The 21546-nt window shown below is 47.4% G+C and overlaps 1 protein-coding gene across 2 annotated transcripts in view; it reads left to right on the top strand.

Annotated features, from left to right (window-relative positions):
• The window catches only part of CADM1 (cell adhesion molecule 1), a 420077-nt gene extending 402859 nt beyond the window's left edge, over window positions 1-17218 (top strand). The window contains exon 12 of one of the 2 annotated variants that reach the window (XM_090265970.1): window positions 17072-17218. In XM_090265970.1, coding sequence (XP_090122096.1) covers window positions 17072-17139 — 68 coding nt within the window. In that variant the 3' untranslated portion in view covers window positions 17140-17218. Of the gene's footprint in view, window positions 1-2829; window positions 3940-17071 lie in introns of those variants that run through there. The other variant, XM_090265973.1, reaches the window with a different exon arrangement.
• The last annotated feature ends 4328 nt before the right edge of the window (window positions 17219-21546 follow it).

Below are 21546 nucleotides of genomic sequence, written 5' to 3'. Positions count from 1 at the left end.
GAAAATCAGTTAATCAGATGTGCAGTTATTGAGCACGTGCTGTATATCCAGCATTGTGAGAAACACAGAGAAGTGTGAGGTGGTCCCTGGAGACTAACAGGGGCATCCATTCCACTCATGAAAAACAGGAAATGGCCCTTAGCCTCGGGGGCCCAGCCAACCTGGATAAGGAGCCCGGATAGTGCTGTGGGAATTCCTTGGAGAAGGGAAATGAGTGAAGACTGGGGAGTCAAGGCAGCTTTCTGGAGGAGCTGGTACCCTAGCTGGATCTCAAAGCATGATTTATTGGGCAGGGAGTGTGACAGGCCCAGCCATTCCTTTGACTTGTACCGGAAAAATAGAGAACCCAGGTGAGGTATGGAGGGTGGGATCAGTCTTGTGGCTGTTCTCAAAGACCATGCAGAGGAATCAAGATTACGGGAGCCTCTCCTAGCCTCTGACAGAGGACAGAGAGCAGCAGGCAGCAAAAATTCATCACAGCTGTGTAAAAAATGCTGGTAGACATGCTCAAAGGCAGAGATCAAGACTGTGTACTAGGAGAGACTGCATGGTTTCAGTCCTTCCTTCAGCACTTACTAACTGAATCCTCAGGCATGTGGACACACCATGTCCTCATGAAGCTTGCCTTAGAATGTTTAATGACCCCTTTCTCTTCACCATTCATTGACAATAGTTACCCAAGGCCATGTGTCACACAGTATGTTCAGTGTCCCTTACCCTCTCCCCTTGTGCATTACATGAGGTGCCAGTTTCAGCTGCAACCGACAGACAAGAGACCCAGGAAGTTCATTGAACTGAGGCAGATGTAAATTCCACAGGGTGTGCAGATAAGAAGGTGCCAGAGCAGTGTAGGTTAGCAGGAGCTGGATAAATTGCCTGGACCTTCCTTTGATCTGAGAGGGAAAATGGTCCTTGTTTCCTCCAGAGAGTTTTCCAATGTTTGGCCTGCTTCCATTCTCCAAATACATCAAATGGAACCCCATAGTGACATGCAGGTATTAATTGGTGCACTCTTTCACTGTCCTGTCTACTTGAAATGTAATTCTTATACTGCTGTGGACTTAACTCCATGGAGAAATGTTTCTTTGATTCTGTCAACCAGAATCTTAAAGCAACCACACAGTCACCATGCTACAGGTAGAAAGATTCTGCATAAGCGAAGGCACTTTTTTAGTACAAAATTCTGCACAAGACTGATATGCACACATTTTTTTTGCCAGAATTCAAGTATACAGGCCTTAGTCATGAATAACTGGCAGCCAGATTTCTTCAGAGTGAAATCTGTATAGTTTGGAAGTATTTCCAAAGGAAGCACTTGGACGTCCTGACTGTTGTGCAGGAGAAGGAAAAGGGGACTCTTGGCCATCATCCAAATGACCTTGTGAGCCAATATGTTAAAGTCAGTGGTAGGTATATAATAGACACTGAGCAAGTAGTAGTTGATTAAAAGGAGACTAGTCAAGCATCTGGTTGCCCAGGTCTCACTTCCTTAGTCACCAATTTTGCATCCCAAACCCTAACGTGTATAATTCCATCCTCAACATAGGTAGCTTTCAGGTTGACCTTGAAGAAACCAGCCAAACAGACCTAAGATTGGTGCCGTTAGTCCCCTCATTCTTAAGGGCCTGCCAGGACTGATGATGTGCTCTCCCCTGCAGGGTACATCATTTTGGGTAATGGCTAAGCGAAGCCTCACCATTGTGAGGCATGACATGTTAGAAAAAAATTAAACCATATTTCTTCCCTTGTCTGTGTTTATCTCAAAATTGTGAAATATGTCTCTAACAGAAGCCACAGTATTTAATGCATCCATATCACCCCCAACATCACATGAGCCAGAATCGGGGTCTTAGGCACGAGGATAATGTGTACACTTAAAGTTGAGACTGGGAAACAAGATTCTTGTTTTCAAGTCGTCCAGTCCTCAGCTTCCAGTTTCTTTTTGTACCCATGAAATTATATTTAATTTTTATGTTTTTTTATTTTTCATTTTTCATTCCAAAGTGAACATAAAATGTCTACTGCCTCTGGTGGTCAGTGCCAGGAAATATGACTCGGGTCTTACATATTTAAATAGGGACGTAAGTCCAGCAAGGAACCTGACCTAAAGTCTGCTGCTTTTTCTGTCTCCCACATGCACACCCACCCTCGACTACCATTTAACTCCCTCCTCATCCTTTGAAATGTTGAACTATGGGGGTGGTGATTCTGGGGAAAGTGAAGACCGCTACTGAGGGGCAAATCAATGCATGTCGGCCCAGGACTTTCCCAGCTGCCCTGCAAATGTGTACTGGCTCACAGTCATTTTTCAGACTTGATCGCCTTAAATCTTCCTTAAGTGCTATCTTCTTCAGGTTAATTAATCACCAGGCTTAAACTTGCTGTTACCAGCAGGAAGTCCATCCTGAAGTCAGCAATGTTACAATTGCACCATCTAATACTGTTTATCCTGCATTAGTGTTTACTTAGGGGGAAAATTGATCCGTAATTGATATTTCAGTCTTCCAGAGCTGGTGTTGGAAGAGCCTAATGCAAGCCTTTAATAGCAAGCAAATATTTAAATCCCTTAATGGTTGCTGAATATTGAAATGTGTGACGTGATTACTCTTTTTGGTTTGTTTTTTCTGTAGTTGTGTATTTCATCGTTTAAAGTTGCATCGGAAGCTGGCAGGCTGGAGTCTAGCTAATCCACAAAAGCTGTTTGCCCAGACCCAGCAGTCCCGATTAAAAAGTATTGCTATGGAAGGAAGGTTTCCCACTAATCAGTCTCCGTGAGCTAGTGACGAAATCACTATCCATCTCTGTTTCTTTTTCTCTCCCTCTCTCTAGGCCTGTTTTCTCTAACCTCCTCTCCCAGAATAAAGTGATGGGGGCAGCTATAGTGTTGCAATTAGGAGCATGAATCTTTTATCGTTTGGACAAGGAAGGGAAAATGCCATTACTGTCAACTGAAATGTCCTACTTGGGTTTTTTGCTCCTGCTTCCCTGCCAAAGCTCATTGCTGCTGCTGAAAGTGTATAACATTGACAGCTGTTCTTGATGGCTTGATTCTTAACACAGCCAGAAATGTAGCCTGGGAGATGCTTAAGACAGTTTATGGAAAATAATAGATTTCCTTGCAGAGACCAATGCATCGAGAAGGCCGTTGAGTCCTATTAGACCCTGCCAAGATCACCAATTTTCTCCCTTTCTGGCTTCCGTTACAAAGGCTATTGCTAAAAAAAAAAAAAAAAAAAAAAAAAAAAGCAATGGAGACCCTCTTGAATCTTCTGTGTTTCCCCGGTTGGTTTCTATCAGCACCCACAAGTGTCTGGCTGTGACGGCCATTGTGTCACCACTCACCTCCAGCAGCTGGGAGATCTGAAAGAAGCAGTGCCTATCTACAGAAGTAGAAAGAAAAGGATGCTGCAGAGAAGGAGAAGAAGAACTCTCAGGAGAGCCAGCCAATGAGACCTGGGACTGGGTCCACTGCCCCAGGGGTTCCAGAGACAGAGGTGGCTGTGCTGAAGGCCACAACCATCCTAGCACAGGGGTGGGGTCCTTCTCCATGTGGCATCCCCGTGTGGCCATCAGGAATGCCCAGGAGTGGTCTAGTTTGTCCAGCTAGCTTCAGCTACGCGCCCTATCACCACGCTACCTCTCAGACCCATCCCTTAGTTAGGAACCTCTGAGTATGGAACTGCCTTTGGCAGGCAAGAGGGAATAGCTGCGCAGTCACAAATGTTTGTTTGGGAGGATGCAAGGATGAAACAGCAAACAGTGCCTCGTGAGGTTGCAGCTTTCAGACTGTTTCTGCAAGGGTATGTCCAAAGCCATGTGTTTCCTCGCCCCAGAGTGCCTCCCTCCCCAGCCGTGCCAGGAAGGCAAAGCAGAGGGCATGGTGGCAGGCAGGCACCAGCCCCAGCTCTCGCCCTTCCACTCTAGTTGCAGCCTAGAACACCCTCAGCCGAGTTGCCGCTTCTCCCCACTGTTTCGTTCTCAGCTTCTCCTAAATGGAAACGATTAATCATACTAAACTGTGCAATGATTCTGTGGTAGGGAGAATGCTGATGGCAAAAATCACTCTCCTTTGTTGTGCCAGGCAGGCAAAAGGCAGAAGTATTAGCACGCTGCCCTGCCTGGTTCCTCGCAAATGCTGACCATGTGTTTGCCCACACAGCTGCCTCTATGCACACTGCTTATTTTAGCACCGGTCTAAGGCATTCCAAGTGTGGACAGAAAATGAGGCGCCCATACACCTCTTCTTTATTTAAGGACTGCCACTAAGACTTGTGGCTCTGGGCACTCCTTAAACTTTCCCATCTCAAGGGTCCTGGGTCAGGGGGAGGGCTGCTGTGGGACTCAACATGGGCTGAGCTGGTAGGGAAACGGTGCCCTCCACACGGACACATCTGCCAGCTGAATTTCAGAAGAAGCCAGGTGTGGGTACCAAGGAGGTTTCTTTGCCTTTCAGAATTTGATGTCTGCTTCGCTCTCGACAAGTGTCTTTGTAAGCCACCCCTTCTGAATTAGAATCATTTTCCAAAAGCTCTTAAGCGCTGATTAATGCCAGGGCTGTTTTTAACAATCATCCTGCCAGTCTTAAGCTGTAGTCATTTTCAATAATTTGGAGTGCTCAAAGGCAAACCAGGAGTTTGTTGACAACAAAACCCATAAGAGCACAGCCAGGCAGCCACAAAAGATGGAACAGCACAGGGACCATTTGGGCTTAGCTGGCTTTCTACTCCCCGAGTTGCACCACTGAAGTTTGATTGAATGCTCACATGCATTAAGGACCCAACTGTGAACATGGCTAGGTGAAAGGGCTGCCAGCCTGGCTTTTGTGTGAACAAATGAGCAGCATGTTTGGAGGGCTCCTGGTTTATTTATGGACACGTGTGGTTCATTCATGCCGTCCCCAAAGCAGAGAGCCCTCGTTTGTCTTCCCGTTGCCTACCTCAAAGACAGGGAAAGAAGTGTAGTTGCTTTGCTCTGGGACTGTTTACTTCCCGTGAATGCTGAGCAAGTCCAGGACGGGCATGTGGGATCGAGCTCCATGAAGGGCCGTGGCCATTTCCCCAGCCATGTGCATTAAACTAGCATTCTCTTTTTCATCTTGGCAATGCCATGAGTATCCATCTGTTTGAAAGCCCAGTCTGAAGCTATGGCTCGAAATGCCCATGATTACAGATTTACTTAGACTCAGCTTTCCATGGCACTTATTTCTAGTTCATTACTTCCTCCAGTAGGAACGAGTCAGTTCTGGGTGACGGGAGTTTAACCCAATGATTTGGTGTGATTGATAGATATCTGTGTCCCAGTCCGGCCCTGCCATCACACTAGCTATTATGCTGGTTACACCGGTAGCCAGGGAGAACACAGACTTCTGGGTACAGCTTGGAGCTTTCATCAGCTAACTTCCAATAAACTCTGAATCACAACAGGAGCCCCAGTCCTGTGTTCAGCGTGGACTTAAAAGTATGTGTCGTGTTCCCTCTTGGTCCCTCCTGGTTGCTTCTGAGGCTGAATGAATAGATATCTAGGATTTGGTCTCTGGGCCATGGTTCTGTACTGGCAAGGAGTGCCCAAAAGGAAACTCACAATCTACCAGTGACCCCCCACATCCCTACGCTACCCAACTCTTATAGACTTTGCTGGGTTTTCAAGGGCCTCAGTGGAACAGCACCTGCCTCAGGGTCACAAAGCTTTGGGGAAATGAAAAGTCTCTTCAAACCTGCTCCTGCCCTTATATTCCCTTTCTCAGTTAGTAGCATCATCAGTCACTCAAGCTAAAACCTGAGCATCATTCCAAATTCCTCCCTCTTCCTCATCTCCCACTTCCTGCTCATCGCCCCCTAAATGCTTCAGCTTGACCCAACCTCGCCATTTCCATGCTCCATGCCTAGTCCAGGCCCTTTGCCTTCAGCCACGGGAAGGTGACAGCCTGTCCTCTGGGAACCAGCGCCTCTGCCCCAACATCAGCCTTACCCTGCAGCAAACAGGGTCCCTCCTCTGCTTGCAAACTGCTGTTGGTTGACCTTTGACTGCAGAATAAATCCAAATCCACACGATCTGCTATTGAATCAGTCTCACCAGGTGACCCTCCACCATTCAGACCCCCGTTCCTTCCCCACACTCCTCAAGCTCTGTTTCATTACCACTCACACCCCTGTGCCTTCGAGCATTCCGGAAGTGTCCTTCTCCCTTGGGTGGTCTCTGAGCTTTCCCAGTCTGAGTGTCACGCTTTCCTCACTTTGTGTCCTCATCGCTAGTCTGAGCGTGTGTGTTTACCTTTCTGTCTCCCTCAATAAAGCAGTAGATTCACTGAGCATGGGGACTGCATCTGATCCCACTCTGAACCTCCAAAGCCAAGCAGGGTATCTGGATCTGTGCTCAAAAAACTATTGAAAAGTAAGAGGGTTTTTTTTTTTTTTTTCCCCATCTGCGGTTAGATTGGTCTTTCATCTGTCTGTCTCTTTTCTGGAAATATCCTGGTAAGCCTGCTTTCTTTCTTCTTTCTGACCAACAATTCTATAGTCTCCAGATCTCCCTCTGTCTGCTTTGTTAAATTTCTGTCTTGGTTTGGTTTTGATTCTGTTTCTTACTATACTAGTCAACATCATTTTCCCCCATCTCTCCTTTCTTCTATCTCCCTGGGCTGCTTGCCCAGCAGGAGCAATATAGACAGTGCCTGTGTCCTAGAAACATTTCAGGGGCCTGTGAACATTTTTGAGACCTGGAAAGAAAAACTATGAGGTCCAAAATATAGAGAAGAAAACTATAAAAGCAAAATTATCAAATGATGAATTAAATATCTACAAAACCATAAATGTTTTCAACCAGCAAACTGCAACAAAACTAACCTGGCTAGAGAAATTAGGGGAAAAGGGGACAACTGTAATTGAAAAACCAAAATAAAAAAATAAATAAATAAATAAAAAACTAACCTGGTAAATAGTCACATGTAAATTGTATTCAGTGTGGGTTTGTAATGTATTTGATATAATACAGAATAGAGCCTCTGTCAGAAGAGGTCCTAGAGAGTGCAAAGGTTTTAAAACAGCCCCACATTTTGCTCTTTCTCTTTCACCCTCTTGCCCTCTCTCCTCTCTCCTTCTCTGGGTCTTGCACCCCCACTTTGAGCACATAGACCAGGTTCAGGAGGGAGCCTGCCCAGGAAAAGTCCAGATGGGAAAGTACAACTGTTGTGTGAGCCATCAAGCCCTCCTGGAAGGCTGACCCTTAGGAAGAATCTTAACGAATATGCCCCGGGAGGGACTGAGGATGGAAAGCTGAGCTGCCTCAAATATGCACAAATTCTGTAATTTCATTAGAGACTGATTCTCCCGGTATCAGCCACGGAAGTCTGTAGAGAAAGCTGACCTGCATGCCCAACTTCCAGTCTGTACAGCAAATTGTCAACGCAGACACCCTGGGAGTTGGAGGGCAGGTGACTGCTCTGCCCTGCTGCAGTCTGCCCGCTTGGTTTTTGTTTCTGTGCGTGTGGGAGGGGGTCGGCTGGTGGTGATGAGCTCTGACTCCAGGAGCCAGCGTTCATGAGTATTGTTTCCAGCTGGGCTTCTGATTCAGCCGTGACCTTGGGCAAATCGCTTCCTCCCTGGGTCCCACTCTTCATCTATAAAGAGCCTCAGTCCCAAACTGTTTACAGTTATTTGTTTGTGAAGTACTTGGACATCTCAGATCCAAGGCATGGTAAAGAGCAAAAACACTGCTGTTGTTACAGGGCATTTAAAACCCCAAATAAAACGTGTTGCCAGCCCTTGAGTTGAAAATTTGAAAGCTGTAATAATTGAAGACTAATTCCACTGTTGCTTTATGGGTATCCTTGCCATGCTGAGCTCATCCAATTTTTGCCCTTTTTCTTTAAAAATAAATAAAGCCTGCTTTGTGAAGAATGAGTTTCATTTAGTAAATAATTTTGACTTGTGCCATTACTTCTGTGACTTTTCCTTAACAACTTGGCATAGCTGAAAAAAGGCCTCACCCCCACCACTGTCTGCCGTCCCGGTGCTCCATAAAGTAATTGTGCAATTAGGAAGAAGTGGCTGGAGCATTGCGTTTCTCTATATTTTAAGTTGGAGTCTGACTTTGATTCCCTGCTTGCTGGAGTGGGTGAGCCAGCTTGTTATTAAAAAAACAATTATGCTGTTAAAAAATCAGGAGCGCCACAAGTGAAGAGCATCGATTGGCGAGAGCTGGTCAGTTATCACCAGCAGGTCCTGACAACACACTAATAGGTTTTTCTGAAGAGCCAATCAAATTTTCTAGGCAGAGGCTTGAGGTGTTCCACATGGGATAATGCTTGTCCTGGCTGGTATTGATCTCAGGGTGGCTCTCTCCTCTTCCCCCTCTCACGGGCTCACGCTCTTCTGCTGCTGCCACATTTTTTTTTTTTTTTTTTTTCTGTAATAAAGACTTGAGCTTTGAATTCCATGTGAACAGTTTGATGAGGGAGAGGATGCCTCCAAAGCCTCAGCTGCCCTTGTCAGTGCCTCTCTGCACTATCTCCTTTGTTACCATATCCTTAAGTCAGAAAAGCACCGATTCTTCCTGTCCTGCCTCTCCCTGACCTTGTGGATTTTGTTCTCGGTGGCTGCTTCTAGTCCTGCCAGCAGCCCCTCTTAGAAGAGATTTAGTTAGAAAGCCTACTGGGAAGGAGCGAGTGATGAAGCAGCTTGAAGTCACAGAGGTGCCCAGTCCCCCTTGGAAGTGAACTCCCTGGGCAAGAAGAGGGTGTGAACCTGCAAGCGAGTAAGTGTGTAAGCACACATGTGTATGTGTATGTGCTGGGGTGAAGGAAAGGCTACCAGACACAGTTTTACAGATTGTTCACTTGACAAGAGGGTCAGATCAAGGGGGTACATAGGGACAAGGATGCAACTTGTCCTCTGCTAGCCAAGATCTGTGCCCTGATGCCTAGCTGTATCTTCTGAAAGGAAGCCATGCCATCTTTCTAATTCACACAGAGATGTTTTATGGTCCATTGGTGGCCTGGAGAGAGGTGGTGGGAACTCAGAGCCTGGGGGCCCAGAGTAGCTCTGCTCTCTCTGGGCCCTGGCCACTCCCTACAAACATCACTGGGTGGCATGTTAGCATCATCACTTCTCAGAGCCAGTCCACAATCATTGGTATTCCAGTTGTACTCAGAGTCCTCAGGCAGGCTTCTTGGATCTAATGAGTTGGCATACACCCCACTCAACCTCTTCTACCAATTCATCTCATCCAGGACCCTCCATGTGACCCAGGCAGGGGGCACTTTGCAGGTCTTTTCTTGTACCCTCTCTCTTGCTCCTCCTGCCCAACCTTTGGAAGAACAGAGGCCTTGTTCTCCATTTAATAAGATTTGACATTGGGCAAGTCTCTGAGTGTGTTTCTTCATCCTTAAAATATCCACCTCACACCATGTTGTGGGGATCATGTACTGTGCATCTACATAAATGTTAGTTATGGGTTATTGTCAAACTTTGAGGCTCCAGGAATCTTACTTGGTCCCCGGGGCTTCCTGGACCCTGCCCGTAGCCCCTAAACAGACTCACGCCAATTAGCGCTTGGTTATAAGCTGACACATTCTCCTTTCTTTGTCTCAAGGGTGTGTTTCATCTACACGCCAGGCTGTTAGTACCTTGTGCAGCACAGTCACCTCTCACACTTGCTCTGATTCCTCCAGCCCCACACTCCACTGAGCCCTGACTTCCTAGGCATTTATTGTTACACAGTTTTTAGTCTGTAGCACTTCCCACCTAGGAAGAGACTTGAATCGAATCTGTAGCTTTGGTTTAGTTCATCCAATCACAGACTATAGAATGTCAGGACTGCAGAGCACCTCAGAGCTTGTCCAGTCCAGCCCCTCATTTTACACACTCGGACTGCAGGCAGCCTCACAGAGAGGCACGAAACATGAGCCTCAGGTGAGGCGCTGCGTTGTTGATCCCCACCTTCCCCCGCCAAGACCCCTCTGCCAAGTTAAAATGGCACATGCTTCCCACCATTCACTCATCAGACTGCACACCGCAGGCGGCTCTGCATCCAGGCGGCACCTGGATCTCATTAAAAATGCCAATTTCAGCCTTGACCCCATCTGGCTCAGGTGATTGGGCATCGTCCCAGAAAGTGAAAGGTTGTGGGTTTGATTCCCAGTCAGGGCACACGCCTGGGTTGCGGGCCGGGTCCCCGGTTGGGGTGCGTGTGAGAGGCAACCGATTGATGTTTCTCTCCCTCTCTTTCTTCCTCCCTTCCCCTCTCTCTAAAAAGAAAAAAGAAAAAAGAAAGAAAGAAAGGATGCTGGGCTTAAAGCCAGCAAACCTGGTTTAAATCTAGGCTTTACTATACTGAGCATTACTGTTCATGTGAAGCAGGACACTGTGCTCACTTCACCTGGCTTTTGTGCACACTCACTGAGATGACACTCCTGGCACATAGTAGGCACTTATGAAATGTTCACCAGATTTGAATTGCCACTTGTCTTGGGTGAGTGGCTGGATGGTTGATTGCAAGGCTGATTGGAGGACATACAACTTTCATCATCTTCATCAGGAAAAACAGATCATTAAGTGTCTAAATGCATGATACTTTGTTCTCTACATACTGAGAGACAGCACTTCATAAACCTGCAGAGACGACAAGGTGGAGTGCAAAGGACAAAAGTTTTGAAGTTGGGAGGACTGTGTTCAGAAGTGCAGCAATATCCTGTGTGCTCACTGGGTGACCTTGCTCAGATTGCACTGATGTGCTCCTTTATCCCACAGATATCTGGGGGCTCCTACTGCATGGTGCTAGGCATGGAGAACACTCAAGGGAACAAGCTGGATAAGGTCTCTGTGACAGATCAAATATTCCACCTACTCCCTGATATGTCCCATCGCCCTAGCAGTTGGGTAGAGTATATGGTGTTGAGCAGAAGGGACCTGCTCACACATGATCCTCCAGACTCTCTCGCCCTGCTGTAGACATCGAGAAGCTTGGGTGTTGCAGATGGTGCAGCCACAAGTGCTGAAACTTCCACTGTCCTGGCTCCCTGTATGACCAGGTGGAACAGAGGCCTTTGTTGACTCACACGGACATGAAGCTAATGATGAGATTTGGTATTTATGTTTCTACTACAGGGTTCACCAGCCTTTCTTACTAATATAGACCCTGCCCATGAGTCGTGCATTCAGTCAGACAAACCGTCACGCACAACTTAGTATTCAGTTTATAAGACTGCCATGAAGGAGACTCGGGGGTTCTATCAAAATATATATTAGTGGGGCCTTATCCATCTGGGGGACCAACCCCAGGAAGGCTTCTTTGGAGTAGTCCAAATTGAGACCTCTGGAATGAATATGAATTATTTCAGCACAAAAGGAAGGGGTGGTCAAGCCCAGGCAGAGGAAAGAGCACATGCAAGAGCCCTGAAGAGGGAGGGTGTGTGGTGTGGATGAAGAGCAGGGCAAAGAGGGAGAAGAGACCAGAATGAGCCTGGGAGGGACATGGGGAGGGGGGCTAGAACCAGATTAGAGATTTTTATAGACCACATCAAGGATTTAGGACTTTATCCTAAAAAAAAAAAAAAAAGATTAACAAAGTTTTAAACAAGATAGCAACAGGAAATCTTAAAATGCTTTGAGCCTTACTTACCTTCCTCGTCTGTACAATGGGCATGATAATATATATGCTTCAAGACCTGTGAAAATGGAATGACATAGCCTCTGTAAAACATGGTGCTAGGATCCAGCCCTGCCTCACTGTCTGGTTCACTCCAGCTTAGAGTTTACATCTACCACCAGCACTCTGGTATGTTATGTTCTTCGTAGGGGCTGCTGAGGTCTATCTGTGCTAAGAAATCCAACTTACCTTTGCAATGCAATAATAGCTAATGTTTACTGAATAGTTACTGCATGCTAGGTACTGTTCTAAGTATTAATGCACTACCACCCTATGGGATATCGACTACCATTTTCCTAGATGGAAAAACCTGGACACAGGGAGGTTAAACCACTTGCTCAGAGTCACATAACTGGTCAATATCGAGGCAGGAGTTAAGCCAGACACTCTTAATCACTACCCTTCACTGTGGTACGAGACCCAGAAGGGTGAATGGAAGAGATGCCACTGAGCAGACTGCCTATAAAGCTGTAGGTAGGTGTATCATGTTACAGACCGGCTGCCCTGCAAGGCTGAGGCAGAGCCTCACAGCTGATCCAAGCATTGCCAGGACCCCCACACTACCCTGGACCAGGGAGCAGAGCATGTTTTCTGTCATCTCCATCAGCCTCCTTGCGCCCCTTCCAGAGATGATCCCAGCCGGTGCAGCCCCACCACACACAGGTCCCTGTTCCAGGAGACCCTTGGAGCCACACGGAAGCATCAGCAGGGGTGTCTCCCCTGCCGACAGGACACCACTGGGCGGGCCTGGGTCTGTGAAAGTGCACCTAGGACGTATGCTGTCGGCCCACAGAAGGCTGGCCTCGCTGGGCCTGGAGGCAGGCAGAATGGCGACCTGCTCCTGCCACCCTCTGCAGTCAACCAGAAAGCGGGAAAATGTGCTCGACCACCAGCGAGGCAGATGGCTAGGAATGTCATGTGTATACAATACTTATGAAATGTGAGCTGAGCAGAGCTGTGCTGAGACTCCTGTCCCAGGCAGAGGAATTCAGCCCTGTGTGATAAGCAAGGCTGTAATTGGGGTACTTCCAATTTACTAACCATTTGCAAAAGATTACATACCTCTCACATATTATCCTCTCCTAATCTTACTTTAATGAACACTACTCTATCTGTATGTATAATTTCAGGGCGGGGAAAAAACAATTTCTATCCTAGATGGCAAAGCTATATTAACATCCAAGTTAGGGAGAGGGAGCATAATTGTGAGATCTATAGCTAAAGTAATTTAAAGCCGCCCTCCCTTCCACATGGCAAAAGACAGATGGGCAAAGAAGACTGTTCCTGTTACAACCGACCACTGGGAGTGAGGGTTGAAGACTTTCCCTCCAAGATGGCAGCTTCACCTGGAACCATTCACATCACCTGAAGAGGAGACAGCATAAGAATGTGTTTCTCAGATGAGTTTTACTGCTGGAAATGGGCCACTCTTTTATTAGGAGGGAAGCAAATCAGACTCATAGAAGAACTTCCAGGGAGTAAAGCTTTTTGGTAAGCATGCCTTCTCTGAAAGTCTAATGCTAAGAGGGATCCTTAGGAGTGAGTTAATGAACCCATCTCTACCTCAGTTTCATGATTTATAAAATGGGGGTAGAGTGGGATAATAACGCTGCCTAATTTATACCTTTATGCAACAATTTTTATTGAGACCTACTAGGCACTAGGTGCTAGGGAGACAGACGTTTTTTAAAAGTGGACACACCCTGCTCTCATGAAGCTTACACTTTCATGGTGCGGGAAAAACATATAAAGCTTTGGTATGTTAGATGACAGGACAAAGACAGGCTCCCCGTATTGAGAGGCTGTCTGAGAGTCTGTATTCTTTCAGGGTGACACAACTGACTCCCCAGACTCTGGCCCTGGCCAAGTCCTTCGAGTCACTCCCTGTCTGTGAGGAGGCCCAGCCCTGAGGCGCCCTCAGCTTCCTGCTGGTTCCTGGCGTGAGCAGTCGTTTGCATTTGAAGTTTGAGTGACATCACAGGCATGAGGAGGCAGTGGCTGCCCGGCTTCCCGTCCAGAATGAGGGTTGCAGAGAGCACGTACCCCGCACCCATGCTCTCTCCTGCCCTGAGCGCTGTCCCTGGCTGATGGAGGAAAGAAGCCCCCTTCTGCCACCCACCCACTCACCCTGGCAGCTTGTGAAAGTTTCAAAGGACCCAAGGAGGAGGTCAGAGAACACAGAGAGTGAGAGGTGACATTTGCGATTCTGGGCATAACCCTGTGGGATTCCTTCCCTGGTTCCCACCTGCAATGCAGAGCAGGGCTGTAGGGTAGAGACACTCAGCTGTGCTTGGTCCTGTTTCTTGGGATGCATCAAGTCCCCACGAGGGTGGGCGAGGCTTGGGGGAGGGGCATGAAGAACAGCCAAGCCTGGGCTGTTGGGGACAGGACCTCTGTCATGGGCCTACTGCACACCTACTGTGCACCAGGCGTTGCTGGCTGCAGCGCTGCATCTTAGGGCAGAGATGTCCTGGCACAAAGGCTCATCCTTGACCCCAGGAATGTCAGGGAAGGGTGATGGCCAAAGTCCTGAGACCATCTGTTTGGAACCTCCTAGCACCCCCTTCCTGCCCTCCCTCTCCTGTTCTCCCTTCCACGTTCATTTCATTGCCTCTCTGAACTGTTTGAGAGCTCTGTTCACAGATCTTGTCACTCAGATCTATCCATGTGCATACACACACACACCCCTATCCACCCTTTCCCACACTCTGACCCTTTGCTTGCTCCCCAGCCTCCTCTCTCTCACTTGAACAAACACACACAGACCCCTGGAGAGCAAGGACTGGTCCATTTCACATGCCAAAAAGGCTTTATGAAATTAACAGGTATTGAAACCCCTGTTGGGAGGAAGGAGATACAAACTCCTCTCCATCCTGCACCCTATCCGCCACCTTAAGGAGCCAAGGGTATCCAGTGTCTTCGGGACACCGAGATGGACTTTGGACTTGGCAAAAAAATATTGCCACCCTTCTGCCAGTAAGAACCTTTTATATTAATCAACAGCAAAGTTGAGGTGGGCCCCCTTCCAGACCCCAGGCCCTGCCTGCTGATCTGACAGGCTTCTCCTCAGTCTCTTAATAGCTGGTTGTTTTCTGTCTTCTCATGTGTGCACTTGCCCAAAGGTCTGCCAGGTGAGCGTGTCAAGGGGGAAAAGAGAGGAGAATCTAGGCTAAATAACTAAAATAAGAGAGGGAAGAAAAGGAGAGGGAGGGAAGGAGGGGCGGGGGAGGGAGGGGGAAAGAAGAGAAGGAGGAGAGGAGGGAAGAAAGGAGTCAGGGGTGGAGGAAGGAGGCTGCTTAGCGCCCAGTGCAGTGTGCATAAACACCTGCAGAGCTGACTGACTGTGTGGCCCCACTGCTTTCTTCTCAGAGGAGCCTGTTGATGCAGGAGGACCAACCACCTCAGTTTGCCCAGAAACCAGGAGGTTCTGGAACCTTTTCCATGCCCAAACTTGGACCCACGGTGGCCCTCATCCACCCAGTCTGTCTCCCTGCAGCCTGTGCCTTAGAGCAAGGCTGGGTGCTGACAGCCCAGATGGAGCCTGAGACCTCTCCTCTGTTTCTCCTGCTGCTGCGTTGTACTGCTCCCTCCACTATCTTTTCAAAGTAAACGTTTTTGAAGTAGCAGCCGTGGGGGTGACACAGTGACAGCAATCACATTTAACACTTAGTTAATACTGACATTGTGGCAGTCACAGTCCCCAGCACTTCAAATGCACCAACTCATTTAACCTCCCAACTACCTTTGGAGGTACCTGTTATTATTGTGGCCAGTTACAGATGAGGAAACTGAGGATAAAAGAAGTTACATGTCCAAGGATGCAAAACCAGCAGTTGGTGGGTGGGGATTTGCCCCTTGTGGTCTGTCTCTGTTGCCCTGTGCCCTGGCACACCTGCAGCCATGCCTCTGCATGCTTGGCCTGGGGGTCACATTCAGCACCCAGGGGCACTTCAGTCTTGTGTTCTTATGGGAACTAGTGGATTGAAGGAAGCAAGGGCAGTTGGGCTCTTTTCTCTGGCAGTCATTTGACCTAGGAGTGCTTCTCCTATCTCACAGTGGCAGGGTGTGGGCTTGGGTCCTAGCAGCCACTGAGGCACTGAAAGCTTCCATGGCCATTAGTGGAGTTCTGAGGCTGGCCAAGGGCCCAGCCACTGCTCCCAATCTTTCCAGGGATGATGGTCCCTCCACTCTCTCCCAGGACTTAATGGCCTGCTCCTCCATTCTGACAGGCATCTCATGGCCTTGAGGCAGCATTCCCTGAGCCTGAAAAAGGAGCAAAAGGAATATTTGATCACAGGTGGCTGCTGTCAGCCTACAGTCCCTGAGTCTCCGAAGCCCTGGGCCGGGTACTTCCTGTGCACTAGGAGTCCTGGGAGGCACGTCCTGTGGGTCCGCAGCCCCAGCCACAGCCCGGGGCTCTGCAGCCACCTCTGTAAAATGAGTACCCAGAACCTGCCTCTCAGATGTCACCCCCACCCCTTCACCTTGAATGTGGTTCTTTCAATAGAGTGGCGAGCAACTGGCTCCCATCTGAGCCTATGTGGAAATGCCCTCACTACCCTGCTTCCTCTTTCTAGCTAGAGAGGCAGTGTGCCTTGGTAAGAGGGTGACTTTTGAAACCAGCCAGATCTGGGTTCAGATTCAACTTCCATGGACAACTAGTGGTGACTTTGGTAAAGTCGCCAAACTTCCGCGTGCTTGTGTTAGGGATAAACATCCACCTGCTAGGTATGAATCAAGGGTTAAATGAAGCAGTATATCCAGAGTGCCTGACTGTGTGTCCAACCTGCAGAAGGAACTTGATGGATAGGGGGTATAGTTAAGTTGGGGCAGGACACTCAGGGGGCAGTGGGACACATGCACCCCCTGACCTCAGAGAAGGCACACACACAGTCTATCTTAGACTCTTGCCTTGATGTGATTCTGTCAAGTTCTAGAGAAAAGGAAGTTTTGAAACTTCCTGTTGTGTCCAATTTCATGTTTTAACAACTCCTCTTTGTGATGATTCTTTTTTTATAGTTTTAAACAAAAGGCAATATATTTATCATATTAAAAATAATCTGATAACAGTTTCCTATACATGTAAAACAAATGATATACAAACTTATAATCCAATTTTCAAACACTTTTATATGCATTGGCAAAATAACAAAAATGATTGTATACAGACAATCTTAGAAGAGAACTCTTACTCACAAAGCAGCTGGGAGAACTCTCACCAGAACAGAGTATCCTGCACTGTTTCCAAACTTAAGGCTGAGACTCTGTCATATTCAGATTTGTATTTCCAGGAGGAAGTGCCAGGCAGCAAAAGACAAATACCATATGATTTCACCTGTAAGAGAAACTTAGTGATAATTCTTCTTTAGGCCTAACATGAGTCCCTCAAGCTGCAACTCAAGTTAATTTTCTTTTGTCTTCTTTTCAGAGAGATTGAGAAGCACCCAGACCCCTTATTTCTTCAGGAGCGTAAAGACCTTCCCCTCCAGACTGTGAAGCACCGAATAGCAGTGCTCACTTGGTCCTACTCCTACTCAGAAGTGCAGCAGCCAGTCCAGCGAAGCACTTGTCTTACCCAGACTAGCACAGGAGAGTCTGTGGCAGGTGCCGAGACCAGGATCCAGGTCCTCTGATTCCCTGAATCTGGCTCCCATAATCCCACCTGCTTTGCCTTCTCAGAATTCTCTGCATTCTAGAACTTTCTCTGTTCATTCCATTGGTTTCAAAGAAGAGTGGGGATGAAATTGAAAAAAAAAAAAAAAAAAAGAAAGGACTTAACACGTCCCAATTCAGGAAGGACAGAGGCAACTCCAACTGCAGTTCCAGGGGGTCGGGGCATAGAAGCGCTGGGACCAGTGGGGTGCCAAGGGACGGGGGCGGTTCCTGGCGCCTCGGGGACATGTATCCCCAAGTCCCTCTCGTGCTCCTCATCTGTAGGTGCTGGTGGCAGCTTGCAACCACTTGCCATCCCATAATCAGCACCATTTTCTCTGCATAATTTTCCCTTCTCTTGGCAATGCGGCCTGTGAAAGGAGCCCGAGGAAAGACCGGTGTTTCTGAACTGTGAGAAGAGACAGCGTGGCCTTGATTGCAAATGAAAAATTAAGCCCCCGTGTCTAGCATTCATGCAGGCATGATTGCGCATCGCCCCCCTCCCCCCATCCAGCCGCCTGAAGGGTAGCAATGATCTGTCTACCTTTTATTTGGCTTGCCTTGAGTTTAGCAGATCTATAATGCATTTAACCTCCGAAAGCTACTGTGCTTGGCTTTAAATGCCTAATTTGCTGTAGAGAGATCCTACAATTCTCTCTCTGCCATCCTTGAACTTGAGGCTTTTGTTTGTCCAATCAGCTGGGCTCCCCTCAGGAAGGAGGAGCACACAGAATTGTGTCTTTGGTCCCCCTGTGGAGGGACAAGGAGAGAAAACAACCCTAGAGGGGCAGCTGGAGGCTCACTTCCCCTGCATACCCCAGAGGCAGGCCCCAGGAGTCCGGAACACCCCCTCACTGCTCCCTCTTCATCCTGAATTCTGCCCGTCTGCAAAGACAAAGAACCACTCCCTCCTTAAAGAGCCAGTGGGCTGTTGTTGGGAGACAGATCCACAAAAGAGTGTTTACCACACAATGGAATAAATGTTTTACTGAAGGTGCAAAGTACTGCAAGAGAATAGAAGAGGAGATGACTCCTGCTCTGGTGGAAAGCTGATGAAGGCTTCTGTAGCCTGGCAGGGTGGGCACACATTCATTCGTTCATGTGGTGGGCAGGCCAAGACAAGGATGCCCAGGATGTGGGTGCCAAGGGGTGAGCTGTTTGGGAGATGGTGAGGAGGTGGGTGATGGTGAAGCTGTGCTGGAGTGCTGGGAACTGAGGAAGGAAGGAAAACCCTGAATTCCAGGATTCTGATCTTGTTCTGTGACAATGGAGAAAAAAAAAATGGAGTTTTCATGCAAAAAAATGCACACCTAGAGAAAGTTCTAGCTATAGAGATGAATATATGTAGACATACCCATGAGTATATGTACACACATATATGTGTGTCATGTATACACATATATTTTAAAGGATTTTTATATTTATACAGCTATTTATATAATTAATTTATATATTGTATTTGTTTGCTAGGGCTATCATAACAAAGTGTCACAGACTGGGGGGCTTGAAAAACAGAAGTTTATTCTCTCACAGTTCTGAAGGCTGAAAATCCAAGATCAAAGTGTCTTCGGAGTTGCTGTCTTTTGAAACCTCTCTCCTTGGCTTGTAGACGACTGCTTTCTCCCTGTGCCTTCACATGGTCTTTCCTCTGTGCGTGACTGTGTCCCCATCCTTTCTTCTCCTAAGGAGGACATCAGTCATATTGGACCAGGACCCACCCATATGGCCTCATTTTACTTTAATAACCAATTTAAAGGGACTGTCTCCAAATGTAGGTACTGGAGGTTAAATTTTCAATATACAAATTTGAGGGTAGGGGGAACAAAATTCGGCACATAGCATATATGAATTCACATTTATGAATTTATTTCTGTAAACTTCCCTTCCAGGAATGCTCCCTGGCCCTGTCTTTCTGAGCAGGGGCTGGGTGGGAGAGGCACCACTGCCCCAGGGCAGCAGCGCTGTGCCTCAGCATCTGAGGGAGGGTAGGACTACTTACAACCAACTCTCGGGCTTTTAGATGACTCAGCTCAGCTGTTCCAGTGGCCCCAGACATGGCGTCTGCTGTCAGGTAAAGCCCAGGCATCCCCTCAGTTCAGAGGAGCAAGGATCCCTGGAAATGCAGGGCAGATTATGGTCTTTCCTAGAATGGAGATTTCACCTTGGGAAGTGGCTCACCTCCCACTCAGGATGGGGACTGAAACCAGATAATTGCACTTGACTCCTTTCATTCTGCTTTTTCTTGTATCAATTAGGTCTCTCGTGGATGCAAGTGACAGCCCACAAGACTCAAATCATCTTAAAATCAAGAGAGGATTTTATTGGCATGTGTAACTGAAAATTCCAGAGAGTAGATGTAGGTTTACAGGAGTTGCTGGATCCAGGGGTGAGTGGCATTGCCATCCACCGGCCTTGCTGTCTTTCACATCAGCTTCCTTCGCAGACAGGACTTAGGTGGTAACAAGATGACTAGCCTCAGCTCTAAGCCCACATCCTGCCAGGGCCAAGTCCAATATCACAGAGAGAGAAAATAGTTCTCAACAGGCTCATAACAAATGTTTTATGTCTTTTGTCTCATTGGATCTGTCTAGGTCACATGAACATCTCCAAAACCATCACTGTAGCCAGGGAAATGACTGTACATCCAAAGCAGAGGTAGAAGTGATTCCCCCAAGCAAGGCTGAAAGGCTGCTGGTTAGTAAAAGCAAAGGCACCCACCATAGACTGTAGAAGAAGAGGCTTGAGCAAATGCACTGCAAGGTCTCATGTGAGAGCCTGTCTGGTCCCAGCTGTTCATTTCAGCAGCATTCCTGGCTAAATGGTAGCACTGGATTTAATTAAATTACAACTTCCCTGCCTCTTACCTAAACTAATTTTATTTCTGTGAAGTGGACTATTATCTCTAAAAGAAAGAAAGAAATACTTTTCTTAAGTTGGTTTTTAAAAAATATAGCATGGTAGTTAAGTAAGACCGAGAGCTCTGGAGTCCTCACTCTGCTACCTGATGGCCATTTGACACACAGTAAGTTACTTAACCTCTCTGAACTTGTTTGCTACCTGCTAACTAGGGTGAACGAAAGCATCTTCTCATTATGAGCATTAAATGAGATGATGTGCACAAAGCACTTTAGTATATGGTGCTGGTTCAGTAAATATCAGCTGTTATTTTTTATTGAGAGGTTATCAAGAAGTCAGACTCATTGTGTTGGACCTGAAAGAATGTTTTAGCATAACCACAACATTTTTCAGTTGAGAAAGCTGAAGCAGAAAGAGGTTAGAAAACCTCTGCAAGGCCACACAGCTGACAAGGCACAGAGGTGGGTTTCAGTCCAGAACCCTCAATTCCCAGAGGAGCCAACTGTTCTATATGTTAGCCAATCTACGACACTAGTCCGGGACAATGACTCCATTCCCAGGACATTGTGTTCAGCCGCCTGGAGTCTCTTTGAGCCTCTGCCTGGGAGGGGAGCTGAGCCTTTGCCTTTGCAGAAATTCTTGTATGATGAGGGGAGAGCCTTCATGTCTGATATCCAGAGGTCTGGTCTGTATTGTGTGTGCGTGCAAACACACACTTGTACATGTGTGCACTTTGGCACCATAGCTGGGCCCAAGCTCCCCAAGGAAGCAGCCATGGTCAGAAGCAGGGGGCAGCTGCCTGCCTCACTCGGAACCTCTTTCCTCCACACTGCCCAAGAGTGTCACTTTGCCAGAAGCAACCACATGCATCCCACGGTTTTAGGCCCCAGATAAATGAGCTGAAAATCTTTATAAGGGTTACAGATTGTGATAAGAGGCTGCTCTCCTCTGAACAAGGCGAGAGCTTGAATGTGACTATGACTCTTGTCCTCTTGAGAGAGAACATAGGATCTAACTCTGGTTACTTAAGAGTGAATGCCACCCCCTGGTCCTGATGAAAAGGGCCTCCCAGCCTGTAGAGTGCTTTTTGCCCAGAGCCTTTCTCACTGAATGCCTGCCTGCACATGTCTTTGGAGAAAACACAGAATTTAGAGTCAGGCCCATCCTGCCTCATCCTTACCCGTCTTGTGTCCTCGGTAAGTCATTTGTCCTTTCTGAACTTGTTTCCTCACCTGTGAAAAGGAGACATGCAAACTTCCCTCCAGATGCTGCCTTAGTCTATTCAGGCTGCTATAACAAAATACCACAGACAACAGAAATTTATTTCTCACAGTTCTGAAGGCTGGAAGACCAAGATCAGGTTGCTAACAGGTTGATGTGGTGAGGAATTGCTTT

Source organism: Furipterus horrens, unplaced genomic scaffold (genome assembly GCF_987537825.1).
Source record: "Furipterus horrens unplaced genomic scaffold, mFurHor1.1.pri manual_scaffold_2, whole genome shotgun sequence".
Taxonomy (NCBI): domain Eukaryota; kingdom Metazoa; phylum Chordata; class Mammalia; order Chiroptera; family Furipteridae; genus Furipterus; species Furipterus horrens.
This window is presented reverse-complemented; position numbering and strand designations above follow the sequence as displayed.